Source organism: Falco punctatus (genome assembly GCF_963210335.1).
Source record: "Falco punctatus genome assembly, chromosome: 21".
Taxonomy (NCBI): Eukaryota; Metazoa; Chordata; class Aves; order Falconiformes; family Falconidae; genus Falco; species Falco punctatus.
This window is the reverse complement of record NC_137601.1, coordinates 235,156-251,186: the sequence shown is the minus strand read 5'-3', so window position 1 is coordinate 251,186 and position 16,031 is coordinate 235,156. Positions and strand designations below refer to the sequence as shown.

The following is a 16,031-nucleotide window of genomic DNA, read 5'->3' as shown; positions in this document are numbered from 1 at the left end:
TGTGACCTTGCATCATATCGAAAGCAAGCTCGTGTCCCAGATCGCCACGCTGCTTACAGCGGTACAGCCCGTGTGTTTGTGACAATTCTTGAGTAGGTGAAGGAAACCTGATAGTGATTAGCCATGAATTTTTACATTTCAAAACATCACTGTGGGTGGTTGGGCCTCCTTGAGTGGTGTGAGCTCATTGCAAGGAGCCGCCTGGCCAAGCTCTTAACTCGCTTGGCTAAAATGCTAATGTTTATTGCTCTGTACTAATTTAATTATCACCTGTATTTAATTGTTTTAAGCTACTGCACATCTTTGTCTCAGCAATGCCTGGGGGAATTCTGTAATTAGGGCCAGTCCTTCCCTGGGCGTAATGGTCTCCACCAGTTCTGTCCCTGCTCCCTCTAGGAAGGGCTGAACCTCTGGTTCTTGGGCTGGAGAAAGCCGTGAGCCATCCTGCTTCAGCTACGTGGAGTCAGAGGCTGAGGGACAGGTTTGTGATTTATAGGAAGCGAAATGAATTATACGTGACACAGCGAAGTGGCTGCAGCAAAGGTCTGGTGTGAGGTACTTAGCAGCTGGTCTTGGTTTTCCTTTTGCTTATTTATCAATATCTTTCCAATAATCTGAAAAAAACCAACCAACCAAAACAAAACAAAACAAAAAAAACAACAACAAAAAAAAACCACACCAGCAACACAGATTTCCAGGACCATGAAATTTAGGACAACAATTAGTGAGAGGAGAAACTCCAGTAACAGCCATTGGCATTTCTGTGCACAGGCTGTACGGCTTCTGGGTTTGCTTTGCCTATTTGTGATGTTCCATCTGTCTCTACAACCTGGTGTTGGCCATGCTTTGAGCTCAGCGAGATGGGTAGAAGAGACCGTGGAGGTCAGACACCAGGGTTGCATCCTGACCTGTCCCGGTGGGGGTTAGGAGTGGCAAAGGAAAGGACAACTCGGAAGCAATGAGTTCTCCCAGATTCTGGAAGGGGAGGAAGATCCAGCGGATGGCTGATGAGCTTCTAAACGGCTGAAGTGAGGTGAGATGACTTGTATGTGGTGACGCTTCTGTTTAGGGGGAGATTGAGGCACCTCAGAGGCAAGGAACTGAGAAATAGCCACCTTTATTCCATTTTAGTCATTTCCCGAAGTACTTTGTACATGAGTAAGTTATAAAACATTGCGGTGTGTCTGAGAAAGGGCAATATTAGAGTCATGAAAGCTACTTGGATATTATTTTTTCTAGTATTCCCTCCTATCCTCATTAAGTGTTTAAAAACTGTGTAGATGTGGCGCTTAGGGACACAGTTTAGCGGCGGACTTGGCAGCCCTGGATTAACGGTTGGACTTGACGATCTTAAAGGTCTTTTCCAAACGAGATGGTTCTAGGAAGTCTTCAATGATGTAGCTATTAGTCCAAGTCAGTGTTCTTTCAGTTTGGTTCTTCAACCCCCTTGGCTGCTGACGTCCTTCTGTTGGCTTTGCTTGGAGAGAAACAAACACCCCTAAAAGCGCCTTCAAGCCAGCGAGTTCAGCGCAGGAATCCTGCTCAGAGATCTTCCTTCCGCAAGAAGCTCTCCGGCTGCTCCCACTGCCCCTCCTCGTTCGGCACGTGGGCTCCGCCGCTGTCGTGATGGATATTGCTCGCTGCCCTGACCGCCGCTTTCATGGCAGTGTCGATCCAGGCGTGAGGCTGAGCCGTGTGTTCTCCTGCAAAATGCACCCTGCCCTCGTGCTGGAAGAGATCCTGCGAGTAGTCTGTGAACTGGTAGGGGGTGAAGGCAGCGAACGCCCCCAGGGAGTGTTTGTCCAGCTGCCACTTCTGCACCACGTACTGGTCACAGGTGTACTGTAGGTACTCCTTGCTCACGCGGTGGATATCTGACAGGTCTTGGAGGACGATGTCCAGGCACTTCTCGTCTGTGAGGGGCAGGAAAACCTCGGAATCATCATTCCAGGTGTAGGAAGCCAGGATGACCCCAACCCCACTGGAGAAGTTGTGGCTGGGGTAGTAGATAAACCGGGAAGGGCGGTCAGTGATGGACTGTCCACCTCGGATGCCGTCCTTCTCCCAGAACTTCTCGGAGCAAGCCAAGATTATTTTGGAGGCGCTTCCGTAGTGGATGGAGCGCAGGGCGTGGGTCTTCGCAGGAGAGAGTGGTGGCAGGAATTTGATGTGCCTGGTGGCTTTGGCGGAGGACGTGACTAGGACGTAATCTGCAGTTACTATGGATGGGGCCAGCGTGTCTGGAGCACGGTAAAACACATGAACTTTGTTTCCCTTGGTGATGATTTTCTCCACTGTGCAATTGAACTGGATGACATCGGGCAACGCTTTGTGGAAGGCTTTGGGCAGTTGGTCAAAGCCCCCCGTGATTTCATAAAAACTGAAAGGAAGAAGAAGCAGGAGATGAGGGAAGGACATTGGGGTTTAGGAGCTGTAAAACCTGACCTCTTCTAGAGATGCTAACAGAGCTTGGTGGCCCTTCCGGTCAGGAGTGATTCCCATTCAGACTTCCAGAAGCCACTGAAATTTCCTCTTCCGAGCGGATGGCTGTGGAACAGCACAGAATGGGGTTTGCTGTAAAAGCCATCGCCTTACCTGTCGTCAGAGAAGATTTCAAAATCCCACAGTGAGGCAAGGAAGGACAGATAAAATCCAGAGTCCTCATTCAACAAGTCACCGATCATCTGAACCGCTCCTTGGCTTAGATTTCCTACTTTAATCAAATACTCCTAGAAAAGCCAGGAAGAAGACACAGCCTGACGTTAGCGCACATACCCCCTCTATATCCCAAGCCAAAAGTCATGCCCTGCTGCCTTGTTCCTGTCCCAGATCTGCTTAAAGCCTGGACCAGAAGCTTCTTTTTTTTTTTTTTTTTAACATAGCTCTGTATCTTCTTGTAGGACATCAGCGTCTCCTCTGGTTTAGCACAACAGAAGTTCTGGGGATGAACGAATATGGGATTTGTGGCTTGGTGTATCCACTCTGAGACAGCTGGATCGAATGAAAACGCAGCGGATTGCTCAGTAATTCCTCTCCAGTGCTTGATCACAGAAACACAGAATGGTTTGCGTTGGAAGGGACCTTAAAGACCATCTAGTTCCAACCTCCCTGCCATGAGCAGGGACATCTTCCACTAGACCAGGTTGCTCAAAGCCCCATCCAGCCTGACCTTGGACACTGACGGGGTTGGGACATCCACAACTTGATACTCCATCACGTCTGATTAAGAGACCCGTGATGGAAGAACACAGAATTTGGATGGATTTGCAGAGCACATCCAACCACCGCTGTTTGTCATTTATTTCCAAATGATGGGACTGCTTCATTGGAGTCATGCCTTGCTCCTTTCTCAGCATTTTAAGTAGAAAGCAGCACTGATCAGGGAAAAGGCATGCAAAAGCGTCAGCAGAGGAAGGGACTAGAGTGATTCAGATCCTTTCTCAAAGCAGGGATGGAAGGTTAATAATCAGTAGGGGGGCAGCATATTTACCCTCAGGCCCCAGCCCTTTACCTTGGTGGAGAAGGAGTCATGTTTATTCAGATACGTTTTGCAGTCTTCACTCTGGAACGTCTTGAAGGCCTGGAGGGGAAACATTGATACAGTCATGAGAAAGTGCGTTTCCCAAAGTGTTGCCCCAAATTCTGTTGGGATTCATCTGGGATATTCAGTCTCGGGGTTTGGTAACCCCTGAGGCTGAGCTAAAGCTAGGGGATCCAACTGTTTGGACTTCAAGTTTTGGGACACCATGCCTTGGCGTGGCATTTTCTGCTTCATCCAAGTCTTGGGGAACCTTCTCAACCCACCGCACAGGTGAAGGGTCCACCAGAGCTCAGAGGAAGTAGTTTCAATGTCTCTCGGATGAGCAACCTTGCCGGCGGGTAGCATCCCTTCCCCACGGGCACGTACCTTGTTCAGTGCTTCCCTGTAAAGCTGGCTGGCGCTCTTGCCTCTCTCCGATGGTTTCACTGTGTAGTTTAGGATGTCGGGTCTTCTGTTCACTTCCTTGGTTCTTATCAGAGCGCCATTCACAAAATACCAGGTGTTGTCATCTGTCTGGATGAATGGGTTCAGCTTCAAGCCAAATTGCCTAATGAATTCATGGACAAGCCTAGCAAAGAGGAGAGCACGCTGGGGACAAGGGCTTGCAAACGACAGAACCCCAAAACCCTGCCACCAGAACATTAGAAGCATAAAAGGACACTTTCCCACGGAGTGTGTTGGTGTAGTCGTGTATTATTTTGACTTGTCAGTGGAGACTGTGGCCGTTGAAGGCACTGCCATCTCTAGTTCTCGTTGTTTGAAGTTGTCCTGCCTGCTCCCCAGCTCAGTGCAGCATGAGGCTACGGAGAAAGGTGCGCTTTGGCTGATGTTCTCTCCAGCTACTGGTTGCACAAGGGTGTAGCCCCGAGGAAGAGCAACGCCGTGATGAAGTGGGAGGGCAGGGGTTACCTATAGCTCTGACCCTTCTTGGCATGTGGTGCAGCTGGTGACTGAACCCTCTCACAGAGCCCGGGTTGGATGCGCTCCCCATCAGAGCTGACGGGAATTCATCCCATCTTCTGATGTTGTGACTTCCAGAATGGAGGTCTGACCATGCACAGACATGACGCTTGAAATGAGAGGTCTTCCTTCATTCTCCCCACCCAAATGCGGGTGACCGTGCTTTCTGCCCCTTGGACGCAATTGCTAAGCTCTGGAGGAGAGATGGGGCAGACACCTCCTTCCTCCTGCTGTGCTACGCCCATGTCCAAGCCTTCAGCCCCATCCCAAACCACAGCCTTGCCCCTCAAAACGGGCCGGTTCCTCACCCGATCGTGGCTGTGAGGTGGGACAGTGCCTTACCTGTGCTTGCTTGGCAGGCGCATGGCTCCCAGCTCCACGTACCAGTCCTGTCCCTCTGGTCGATATGTCCTGATCCGCCCACCGACCTGATCACTTCTTTCCAGAATGGTAACCTAAAAATGGGGATGGAGAGGAGATTGCAGATGTTCAGGCCATGACTGTTGTAAGCAAACCACCTACAAAGCAAGTTCACAGGCACGGCGGTAGGCAGTGTTTGGAGCCTGTAGGGTGGGACAGGTCCCCTCCAGATGGTAAATGAACCATCTGTAGATCCAAACCTCTCTGTGTGGGCCAAGATGCCTCTACCTACACGTCAGTTTGCCAGTCCCTAACTTGTGTCATGTTTGGACACCGCCTTTCTGGTGAGAGGCTCCTGGTGGTGCTTCAGATATCTCTTGTGCTGGAAGGATAAAAGAGGGCTTTGAAAACAGCCAGAGGAAGGCACCAACCTGTCCCTCCACGCCTTTGAAACCTTCTTTTGAAAAATTCATGTATTCGAATTTTGCCTGGTACCTTGGGATGGTCAACACAGCTTTGAAACCCCTGGACCACCCGCTGCCTTCACAAGGCAGGATTTGAAGGGCTCACAAGTCTTGTGCTGGTTGATCTGCAGCAACTGCCACCGCTGGGCTGCAGGTTGCGGAAAGCTGGAGGATTGCAGAAGCTGAGGTTGGAGGTGCCTCTAGAAGGGGTCTAGTCCAACCTCCAACTGTCTCAGGGCAGCTGCAGCTCTGCCTGATCTCAAAGCCCCTCAAGGACAGAGAAGGAAGACTGCCTCTTCTTACCTTTGCTGCTTGCATTCATGTGGGGAGCATCTAAACGAGCTGCTGGCGTTCAGCTTCCCCTTACCCCTTCCTGTCCCTGCTTGTGGTTTTGAAAACTGAGCCTCGATCAGGTGAAATTTCTGGAGCCTAATTGCTTTTTCCTTCTTCCTCCCACCACTGTGGTCCACTTCCTTGCATTTCCTCCTCCCTCTCCAGGCTGGAAAATCCTTAGTGTAGGAAACCAAGACCCAATGGCACTCATGGCTCTCGTGCAACCACTTACCATGTGGCCAGCGTCTTTGAGCAATTTTGCTGCTGTAAGCCCGCTTATTCCTGAACCGACGATGACCACTTTTGCTGAACGAGTTGCAGGTTCCAGCCCATCTTTGACAATCTGCAGCAATTCCTCGTAGTCTTTGTCATGAAGGCAATATTCAGGGAAACACTGAAACCTCTTTGCACTTAGGAGGCCAACTAGCAGGAGTATTTGGAAGAGGACTAGGAGGAGAAGAGAAGAAGAAAATACTGCAGTGAAGGCACCTGGCAATCAGCATGCAAGGTCATTCCTGACAGCCCAGGAAGGAGGTGACAGCCAGGCTGTCTCCGAGTGTGTTGGTGTCCAAATTCCAAAGAGGAATGTCTAGCAAAAACCTGTTTTCAAACCAGCTGGCATGGTTATGAAATCCATGGCATCAGCAGGTCTCTCACTGCAGCCAGATGTCACGTGGTGTCAGTGAATGTCACTTATTTTTATTTTTTTTTAAGGAGAAATCGAACCCATAGATGGTTGGTTCCCCCCTCCCCCCATGTTCTGTTTCTGCAGCTGCTGTGACGAGCTCCCAAAACGAGCCTGGCGCACTCCGAATAAGCTCAGAATACTCCGTAATGAAGAACGGTAATTAGCATCATTCATGTGCACGGAATTAAGGCAATCCTGTGGTCCCAACTGCCCTCCCATACCAGAGTACTTCATGGCGTTTCTGTGCAGTGGGTAGACAGGCGGAGGGAGGGAGGACATAGAAAGATGAAGAGATTAGACAGGTGATGGGACTTCTGTTTGTTTAAAATGATTTAGTTTCTGAGATACCCTGCAGGGAATAGAGATACCTATAGGGAACAGCAAGCAGACTGCAGCTCGTTCAGAAAAAAACGTTTCTCCCAGACCAGACACAACAACGTATTAATATTTTCACAGGAGAAGGAAGTTTGAACAGAAATCATCCCAGGATTTCTCTAGTTCTGGTTTCTGTTCTCCAAAACAACTACAGGGCAGCTTTCATTTTCTTTTCCTTCCTCCAAATACTGCCAGTTTCCTTCCAGGGAATTTAAAAAAAAATAAAAAATAACGAGCTTTTGAAACCAAACCCTGAGTAATTCTTACTCCTGGGGAATCCCTGCTTTTGCTGGAACAGCACCAGACCTGCAGACAACCTGGGCTGAAGTGCACCTGCTGTGAATAAACTTCAGAGCTGTTATCCTGGAGGTGGCTTTCTGAGGGACCCAAGTCCATCTCCTGGAAGCAAGTCTTTCTACAGCCCGTACGGCTGATCCAGCTTCCTGAAGACACTGACTGCGGCAGCAAAAAAAAAAACAGTTAGAAAGAATCTGCTGCAGCTTGCCTGTTAACAGCAGAGTGGCCTTCTGCAAAGCATGGCAGAAAGTGGGATCGTGTTGATAAAGTTGCATCAACCTTCCTGACTCGGTGCTGCTGCCGCCCTGCTCTTCCTTGAGAACTTGGGATGCCGCCTTGAGTTGTGTCTTTGGCATGTGTGAGGTTCATAGTGGTGCAGAGGCAGCAGCCGGTCTCGCTGCCCTCATCTCACCCAGCACGGCAACCCTAAAGACCTACGGACCGTGTGGAAGACAAAGGAGATCCTTTTTGGAGATCAGGAGGAGAACAACTATACTGGGACCAGCTCTTGGAAATGGCTGATGGATCTCCATCTTGCGTCAGACCTGCTTGTGTTAAGGTAGATGTGGGGAAACCACAAACCTGATGCAAGGAGGTGTCTTCCAGGAAAGTCCCTGGAGATTCTGAGCTTGTGCCTGCGTTTCCATCTATCCCTGCACAACTAGGAATGTCCCGCTCCCCAACTTGCAAGGGAGGTCACCTTCCCACTGCTCACAGTGCTGCAAAGTCTAGCTCCAGGTGGTCATGAAATACCCTAGCTGAAGAAAGGCAGGTTCATGGTTATGCTCTCGGAGGCAGCACAAAAGGCAGATGTTCCACCAGATTAAAAAAATAATACTAAAATAAATCTTCCCCTGGGCACTGAAGATGGAAGAAAACCAGAAAATACCCCAAAAAAACAACAAACCCAAACAGAGGGAGAGCTCGAGGTTCAGGGGAGAGTCACTCACCGATCCCAGTCATCCTTCCAGTGGAGGAAGACAAGTCCTTTGCTGAGATCTGCTTTCATTTTATACTTAGGCTGAACAAAACAAAGCAGACAAAAAAACCACCGCCAACGTAGCTGCGGGGGTGCAAAACAGTTCTGCCAATCAGTTCACCCCAGAAGAGAGCAAAGCGTGATTTGTCATAAGAAGGGGAACTGTTGGCGAGCACGTAGTCAGTTCCTCTGTAGGGTTGGGTTTTTCCCCCTTTTACTCGCTGGTGTTAGCAGCTTTGGACATCACCCATCAATCCATGGCACATTTTAGGAAGTGCTATGGTTACTGGAACACAGCAAGGGCGGCCGCACCCTCTTCTGTGAAGGGCAGAGAACTTCCCAGCAGCGCAATTAGCAGTTTGGCTTTTTCCTTGTATTGCGCAGAGGCACCCAACGAAATCTAAACACTACAGGATTCGTTCTGCATCCCAGGGAGACCTCTGAGCTAGCATCCAAAATATCCTTTCTGGCGATGAAAATGGGCACTTCCAGACAACAGTTCATCTATTGGACCCTCTTATGTTAATTGTTGCACAATTTTGGCTTGATCCTCCCTCCGTGGGCATAGATGGGATCAAGAGCTCAGATGTCCTTTGCTGAAATGGCAACAACTGGGTGAGTTGTACCAGCGTTTTTCCAGAGTGGAGAACTTGGACCTAACCAAGCACTTACAAACCAACCTGAGGAACCATCCCCTGGCTGGTTCACCCCACCGTTCCCACCGTACGGACATTCTCAGCTCTCTGTAGGCGCCTTGGCTGGCCGGCTCCTAAAAATAAACCCACCACGAACTACCCTTCTTCCCCTCCAAACCTCCTTCTCCCTTCTATCCCTTGCCCTAGGCAAAAGCCTGTCTTTTCCAGTTAATCTGACTATTTGCTGACTTGACTGAGGAAATGAAACTCAAACCTTGGTACTTCCCAGACCTCTGAACCCTGAGGGGTGACCTCAGCGCTGAGGCAGGTGCCAGCCTTGTAGCAGGGGCTTCTCCTGAAAAGTGTGGTGCTAGAGGTGGTTTTGCAAGCCTCCGGAGTGATTTGCTTTGCTTAGTACTATTTTCTTTCTAAAATAATCCTTTCTTTTTCTTTTTTTTTTTTTTTTTTATCCCTGCAGTGCTTTCGGTTCTTGCGTCGGAACAATGCAATGCAATTCTGTTCTTGCACTGGAACATTGACTTGTTTTCCTGGCGTCCCGGGAGCCCTTGGGTAAAACTAATCCTATTTTATTTGTTATGTGGATTAGCTACCTTATTGTTTTTGCCATGTGCTGTTCCATGTTTTATAATATTAATTCGACACGTTATAATTAACATGCAATTTGCTACTATGGTTTCACCCAATGGCATTAAACAAGTTCAAGTGGTATGCCGAAATGTGCAGTTGACAATACAGATTATATAGTTAACACAATAACAATTTAATAGCAAAAAAGAACCTGGGAATAATTAACTATTAACAATTCATATAACAGCAAAGAAAGAAACCACCAGAAAAGCCTAGATGAGGATGTGGTAACATCTTTTATACTTTTCCACCTCCGCCGTAAGTTCTTGATGTGTGACAGCAGAAAAAACACACCCTCTGCCTAAACAACAACAGGAAGAAAGGTTTTGATCCCCTTTATAATGAGCCACACAGGTTAGACGTTTAAAACCCACTCACCTTACGGGATGTTCAGGGGGGGAAATGCGCACTCCAGAGCCTTCCTCCCTGGCAGGTGACGTGGCGCTCTGATGGTGAGAAAACATTGCATTGAAAGCAAGGACCTGTCATTTGGCCATAGCGCCATAAGAAATGGGTCAGAGACTTCATCTGGACGCTCAGCATCCATCCTTTATCCACACGAACGATCCGTGTATGCCTCTGAACATGCACGTGCGCAATTTTAAACCCCACAGAATGTATTGGAAAAATCTGGAAAGACCACGCATGCGAAATCCCTATAGTCTAGCCATGATGGTGGCAAAATAAATTTAGTCACGATAATGCAAAGGCTGAACAGCAAAACCGCGCAGAGCGTGTCATCTCCTGCTCCCACCTTTTTCAAGAGATCAACATCTTCCTTTTGTCTATATAGCAGTCTCTTGCACTCTGCTTTGGTATCCCATGAGTTCCACTATTCGGGACGAATTGTGAGATAGGTATTACCCAACCTTTTTAATTTAAAGCACTCACGGAAACACATACTGATGGTTACTGTAATCCAGCAAAGTCTCATGTAATGTGAAAAACAAACTTCCTCACTCGTGAGTCCAGCACAGTCCTGAATAATGTCGGGGCGGTAACTCCATCTGTTCCCTTAATGATAGTCTGTGCCTGGCCCTTGGTATTTTTCTTCACGAGGTGACAAAGATGAACAGAAACGGGTAACAAGTCACATGGTAACTTATATTACTTCAATGTTCTGTTTGGTGCTGTCAAATAACGATCAGAGAGCATGATGATTTTTAGAACGGGGGGGGGGGGGGTTGAATAACGAGCTACGTACAATGAGTGATGAATGGTGTACTAATTATCTAGAAAATGATGTGCTTATATATAATTATCCAGAGTTGGGAGGCGTTCGAGGACCCTTATTGTCAACATGATGAATACACCAAGACCCTTAGTGTCAGCACCACGGATGTACCAGACACAAGGTCCTTGGATTCGTTACCTTTCTAAGGGCCGTCTGGTCCCGAGTTTCTGTTGCGCACATAGCGTGGCCAAAACAAGGACTTTGAATCTTGCTCGTTAGTCTATCGAGGAACAGAGTCTGCGCAGAAACAAGAAGGTAAAAAAAAGGTTCACTGGAGGAAGGCTCCTGATCTTCATCCTGAAGACCCCCAGACAACCACTCCTCAAGGACATCTGCGCAGGAGCAAAATATGTAAATGAATTCCTGGAATTTTAATGAATATGTAGATGATTTCTCGATGGAAACCATAATTGGTGGGATACTCTCTTTGGCTGGTCACCTTCTGCAACAGGAATTCTTAACACTATGGTACGCCCCATTGTGATTTTATTGATCAGTTTAGGAATTTCCTTAATGCTAACCATTAGGTTATATTTGTGGGTTTGGGGAATGTTTAAAAGGGTAACGCTTATGTGTGATGCTTTATATCATTCGGGAAGACTGCTTAAGTAAAAGAATTTACTTAGTTTGATAGAAAAGGGGGGGATTGATAGGGAGAAATAGTGCAAAATAGGGACAGTAAACACCGATTGTGATTGTATATGTCTGCTCAAGGAGTGTGGGTAGGGTGATTGGTCACGTAACCGTAACCATATAGTTTTAAGGAAATACCTGCTCAAGGAGTATAGGTGTGGTGGTTGGTCACATATCCATATAATCTTAAGGAAATACCTATCCTTCTTCCTGTAACAAAGGGGCTACTTATAAAAAGTATGGGAAACATTCCAATGTTATCTAGAGCTCTCCTTCTAAAGAAAACCCGATGATTTGTCAATCACAAGGACATGAATTAGCTGCAAACTTGCAAGACCACCCGCTGTAATAAGTACCTAAGGGTAATCTGCGATCAAACAAGTTGAGCCAGAGGAACAAACCCATCGTGGTGTTCTTGAGAACTCCCTGTTGAACAAGAAGAGACATGTCCACAATGTTACCTTGCTACACCAAACACAGGAACGTCCTGTTTGACAAAAAAAAAAAAAAGTTTAACTGCTTAATATCTAAAAGAATAGATTGTGTAAGCTGATTCTGTTGATATGGAGAAATAGTGTGAAATGGGGATGCTTAACACCGACTGTGATTGTATATGTCTACTCAGGAATGTGGGTATGGTGACTAGTCATGGGTGCGGTGTCTGGTCACATAGGCACACAGCTCTGAGGAGACAACTACAGTTTTTGAGGAGACACCTGCCCCTCTTCCTCTAACAAAGGGGAGACGGGGAGACGCCTGCCCTTCTTTCTCTAACAAAAGGGGCTATTTAAAAGAGAATGAGAGAAGCTGAGAGACATTCCAATGCTATCTAGAGGGAGGGAGTGCTAAGTCTCCTTGCTGGAGAAGATTGGATGGTCACAAGGACATGAATCACCTACAAACCTGCAAGACCACCACATTCCAGGAAACGGACTGATAAGCTAATTAACATACGAAGCGGGGTTTAGGTAACAAATATGTATAGGCGCTAATTGAATATTCATTTGTTTCATTGTATAAATGTGGGATGGTTCGTCACTTCGGGTATGCACGCTTGTGGAGGAGCGATCCCCCGTGCATCTGCGCGCAATAAACATACCTACTTTATAACTTTCGAGTTATAGAGTCTAATTCCGTACGTCACTGTAACCCACATTTTATCTAAACTACCTCGAGCAAGAAACCACGATAACTAAAGAAGCCGAGGGGCATACGGAAGATGTCAGAAGCGACCTCGGAAGATGTCAGAAGTGACCTCGGTGACGAGAAAAAGAGCTGCTCGGCTCGCTGGAATGGGCGAGCCCTCGGTGGAGCTGCGACTCCCCGGCCGCCCAGCGCTGCTTTTGCTTTCCTACCTTAACAAATTTTTAGTAAATCCATTTCGGACTTGGTTTATTTAAATTCAACTATAACAACCACATTCCAGGAAAATTATGATAAGCTTATGATAAGGAAAAAATGATCAGTTAATTAACTTCCGAAGCGAGGGTATGCGGGTTTGGGTAACGAGCATGTACAGGCGTCAGTTGAACATTCACTTGTTTTATTGTATAAATACGGGATGGTTCGTCACCCCGGGCACGCACGCTTGCGGTGGAGCGATCCCCCGTGCATCCACGCGCAATAAGCATCCCTACTTTGTAACTTTCGAGGTTACGGAGTTTAATCCCGCAGGGCCGCGAGGGGGTCCTGCGTGCGCCCCACGGGTGCCGGGGAGCCCGAGGGTCGGGGGGAGCCGGGGCTGCGGTACCTCTAGAGGGCTCCGGGTGAACATCGTGCCGCGGAGCCGGTCCTTGGCTGCTGCTTGGCGCCTCCTCTCCCCGGATACCGGCCGGGGCTTCCGGAGCATCGCCGTGCCCGGCGCCGCCCCCATTGTGCCGGTGCGGGAGCGCGGCGGGGGGCGAGGTGCGGGTCGCCATCCCCTCCCCCCCCCGGCAGCTTTCGCCTGGGAAGGGGGAGGGGGCGGGTTTCAGACGTTTACCGAGCCAGCTCCGGGCTCGGCAGGGAAAACCCTTGAGCAGGGCCGTGCTCCCGCTCTGCAGCGGGTCCTCGGCTGCGCCGGGGCCGGAACGCGCAGGGGCCGGCCCTCGGGGTCGTTCCCCACCACGTTTCTCGAGGCACCCCCAGAACAAAGCATCAAAACCCGCAGGAGAAGCACCACGCAAGGGCCTTCCTCCACTTAAAGGGATTTCTCTTCCCCGCAGGAGGTTTTGAGGAGCCCTGAGTGAGGAACAGAGGGAGAACCCCGGCTGCCTGCGCCTCTCCCCGCCATGGAGCCGTGGGTGATGCTGGACCCGCGGCAGAAGGCCCTGTACCGGGACGTGATGCACGAGAGCTACGAAACGCTGATGTCCCTCGGTAAGCAAACACAAGACACCCTCTTTCTTTCTTTCTTTCTTCCTGTGAACATCCCCCTCCTTTTTTCCCTGCTCTTCCTTCTCCCCCCCCCATCCCCCCGCCAAGTCTCCGACAGGGAAGCGAAGAGCTTGGAGCTTGCAGGCAGGATGGGAAGAGGGGAGGAGGAATCCAGGCAGGTTTCAAGGGGGATTTCTCCAAACCCCAGCCATCTCCTTAGGTTTTTTTTCTGCAGAAAAATGTTATTGATCTCTCCGCTTTTGGTTTCTTTGATAGGAAATACGGGTAATGGTGTGTGCTTAGCATCTCCACGTTCCCAGTTCAAACTGGGATCAGGTCTCCCATCACATCTCTCTTCCTCCTCCTCTCCAAGAGACCCAAGTTTTTTAGGGGAATCCTGTTCCTGCTCCATCCATTTAAAAGCCACTCCCTGCTCCGGTCAAGGCCACGCTCTCCCCTTTTTTCTCCTTTTCGCATTTTCCCAGCAGCACAGGGGCTGGTGAGTGAAAAAGCAGCGGAGGAAGGAGCAGCGGAGGAGAGCTGTGAGGAGCTCAGGGCGTGTTCATCCCGCAGCCCGGAAAGGGAGAAGACCCTTGGCTCGAACAGGCGGAAGACGAAGCGCCCGGATAAAGCCATGCCGCACAGTGCTGCCAGGATGCCCAAAGCCGCGGTGGTCCCCAAACTGGACTGTGCCAAACCTCTGCGCAGGGGGGCCGGCAAGGGAACGGCACGGGAACGGCCCTTCAGCTGCGCTGACTGCGGCAAGAGCTTCCCGTGGGCATCACATTTGGAGCGGCACCGGCGGGTGCACACCGGCGAGCGGCCTTTCAGCTGCCCGGAGTGCGGCGAGACCTACAGCCAGAGCTCCCACCTCCTCCAGCATCGCCGTACCCACGCCAGCGACCGGCCACACAAGTGCAGTGACTGTGGCAAGCGCTTCGCCGGTGCCGCTGAGCTGGCAGCACACGGCCAGGGCCATGCCACCGAGAAACCCCACAAGTGCGGCGACTGCGGCAAGGGCTTCGTTTGGGCGTCCCACCTTGCCCGGCATCGGCGGGTGCACACTGGCGAGAAGCCCTACCGCTGCGCTGAGTGCGGCGAAGCTTTCAGCCAAGGCTCGCACCTCGCCAAGCACCACCGCAGCCACACCGGCGAGCGGCCCCACCGCTGCCCGGCTTGTGGCAAGACCTTCTGCCAGAGCTCTGACCTGGCCCGTCACCGCCGCACGCACCTCGGCAAGAAAGCCCTGCGCTGCGGCGACTGCGGCAAGCTTTTCCGAGCTGGGCCAGCGCTGGCGCGGCATCAGCGGTGTCACCGGCGAGAGCATGCCCACCGTTGCGCTGACTGCGGGAAGGGCTTCGTTTGGGCATCCCACCTGGAGCGGCACCGGCGGGTGCATACGGGTGAACGCCCCTTTCCCTGCGGCAGCTGCGGTGAGCGCTTCGCCCAAAAAGCTCACCTCCTCCAGCACCGCAAAACCCACTCCCCTGACCGGCCCTATAAATGCGGTGACTGCGGCAAGCGTTTCGGCGAGGCTTCCCCCTTCCTCGCCCACCAGCGGGGCCATGCTGCCCTGAAAAGCTACACTTGCAGCGAGTGCGGCAAGGGCTTCGCCTGGGCGTCCCACCTCGAGCGGCACCACCGCGTCCACACCGGCGAGAAGCCCTTTGAGTGCCCCGAGTGCGGCGAAGCCTTCAGCCAGAGCTCCCACCTCACCAAACACCGCCGGAGCCACCTCCCCAAGGCCACTTTCCCCCTCGCCCCACAACTGCTGCCCCTCTCCAGGACCCAGCTGGTGGGGGAGAAGCCCCACGGCACCACGGGGCTGGTGAAGCTCCCCGTGTCCTGCAGCGGTGAGGAGCCCTGAAGGACCAAGACACACACACACACCCCCACCCCCATTGGTGCAATGGATGGGGAGGGAGGACCGTGCCCAAGGGAAAACTTGGCTTGGGGACAAATTGAAGGACACCAAGTGACATTTCAGGGGTGGAGGGTGGCACCGCGGGTGGGTGATGGAGCTGCTCCAGCAAGGCAGCAGGGTGGGATTTATCCTTCCCGGTGTCTCCCAGCAGCGACGGGTGAATGGTGCCTGCGCCCCGCTGCGATGCGGACCCTGGAAAACGACTGTCTTGGCGGAGAGGGAGCTTCTTCCCAAGGGGAACGGCGCGCTTCTCCACGGGGAGGGGACGGGGGTCACCTGGGGCTGGCTCTTAGGCCGAAATACAGCGCCGTTTGCGGCCGCTCCTCCCTGCCAGCAGGCTGGAGAAGGGGATACACACCGATGGAGAGGGCAAGCCGCCAGGGCACGGCGGGCTGGGCGCTGGGAGGTGCCAGCGTGGGCAAGGAATAAAGAGGGAGCCGTACCCCACAGCTGCCCGTGTCTGGCTCTCCTTGCGCACTGACCCCAGGCTTCATCGCTCCTCCCTGCTGCCGGCGGGAAACGCCACGAGCATCTTCCCCCTCTCCAGAGACAAAACCAGGCCGAGACACGTGAAGGGTTTTTTTTCTTTTTTGCTGAACTGCCTT

At 51.0% G+C, this 16,031-nt stretch overlaps 2 protein-coding genes across 10 annotated transcripts; one reads left to right on the top strand and one right to left on the bottom strand.

The window, feature by feature from the left end:
• Positions 1–1,101: 1,101 nt before the first annotated feature.
• IL4I1 (interleukin 4 induced 1) lies at positions 1,102–13,009 on the bottom strand. Of its 6 annotated transcripts, none has more exons than XM_080370662.1 (9): positions 12,898–13,009; positions 9,659–10,751; positions 7,227–9,581; positions 5,891–6,105; positions 4,844–4,956; positions 3,908–4,109; positions 3,512–3,580; positions 2,596–2,729; positions 1,102–2,380 (listed from the first exon to the last, which is right to left on the bottom strand). In XM_080370662.1, exons 3-9 carry the CDS (start codon positions 7,372–7,374, stop codon positions 1,543–1,545), a joined length of 1,719 nt encoding a protein of 572 aa, XP_080226788.1. In that variant the 5' UTR covers positions 7,375–9,581; positions 9,659–10,751; positions 12,898–13,009; the 3' UTR covers positions 1,102–1,542. The 6 variants fall into 6 exon arrangements, with proteins under 6 accessions (XP_080226788.1, XP_080226787.1, XP_080226785.1 ...); XM_080370661.1 differs by having other exon boundaries at positions 7,227–9,762; positions 10,653–10,751; XM_080370659.1 differs by having other exon boundaries at positions 7,227–9,726; positions 10,653–10,751.
• Positions 12,961–15,369, top strand: LOC308055986 (uncharacterized protein; the record flags this gene model as incomplete). Of its 4 annotated transcripts, none has more annotated exons than XM_080370685.1 (3): positions 12,961–13,052; positions 13,352–13,505; positions 13,988–15,369. In XM_080370685.1, exons 2-3 carry the CDS (start codon positions 13,418–13,420, stop codon positions 15,367–15,369), a joined length of 1,470 nt encoding a protein of 489 aa, XP_080226811.1. In that variant the 5' UTR covers positions 12,961–13,052; positions 13,352–13,417. The 4 variants fall into 4 exon arrangements, with proteins under 4 accessions (XP_080226811.1, XP_080226812.1, XP_080226813.1 ...); XM_080370686.1 differs by having other exon boundaries at positions 12,990–13,027; XM_080370687.1 differs by lacking the exon at positions 12,961–13,052 and having other exon boundaries at positions 13,059–13,505; positions 13,991–15,369.
• Between the last annotated feature and the right edge of the window lie 662 nt (positions 15,370–16,031).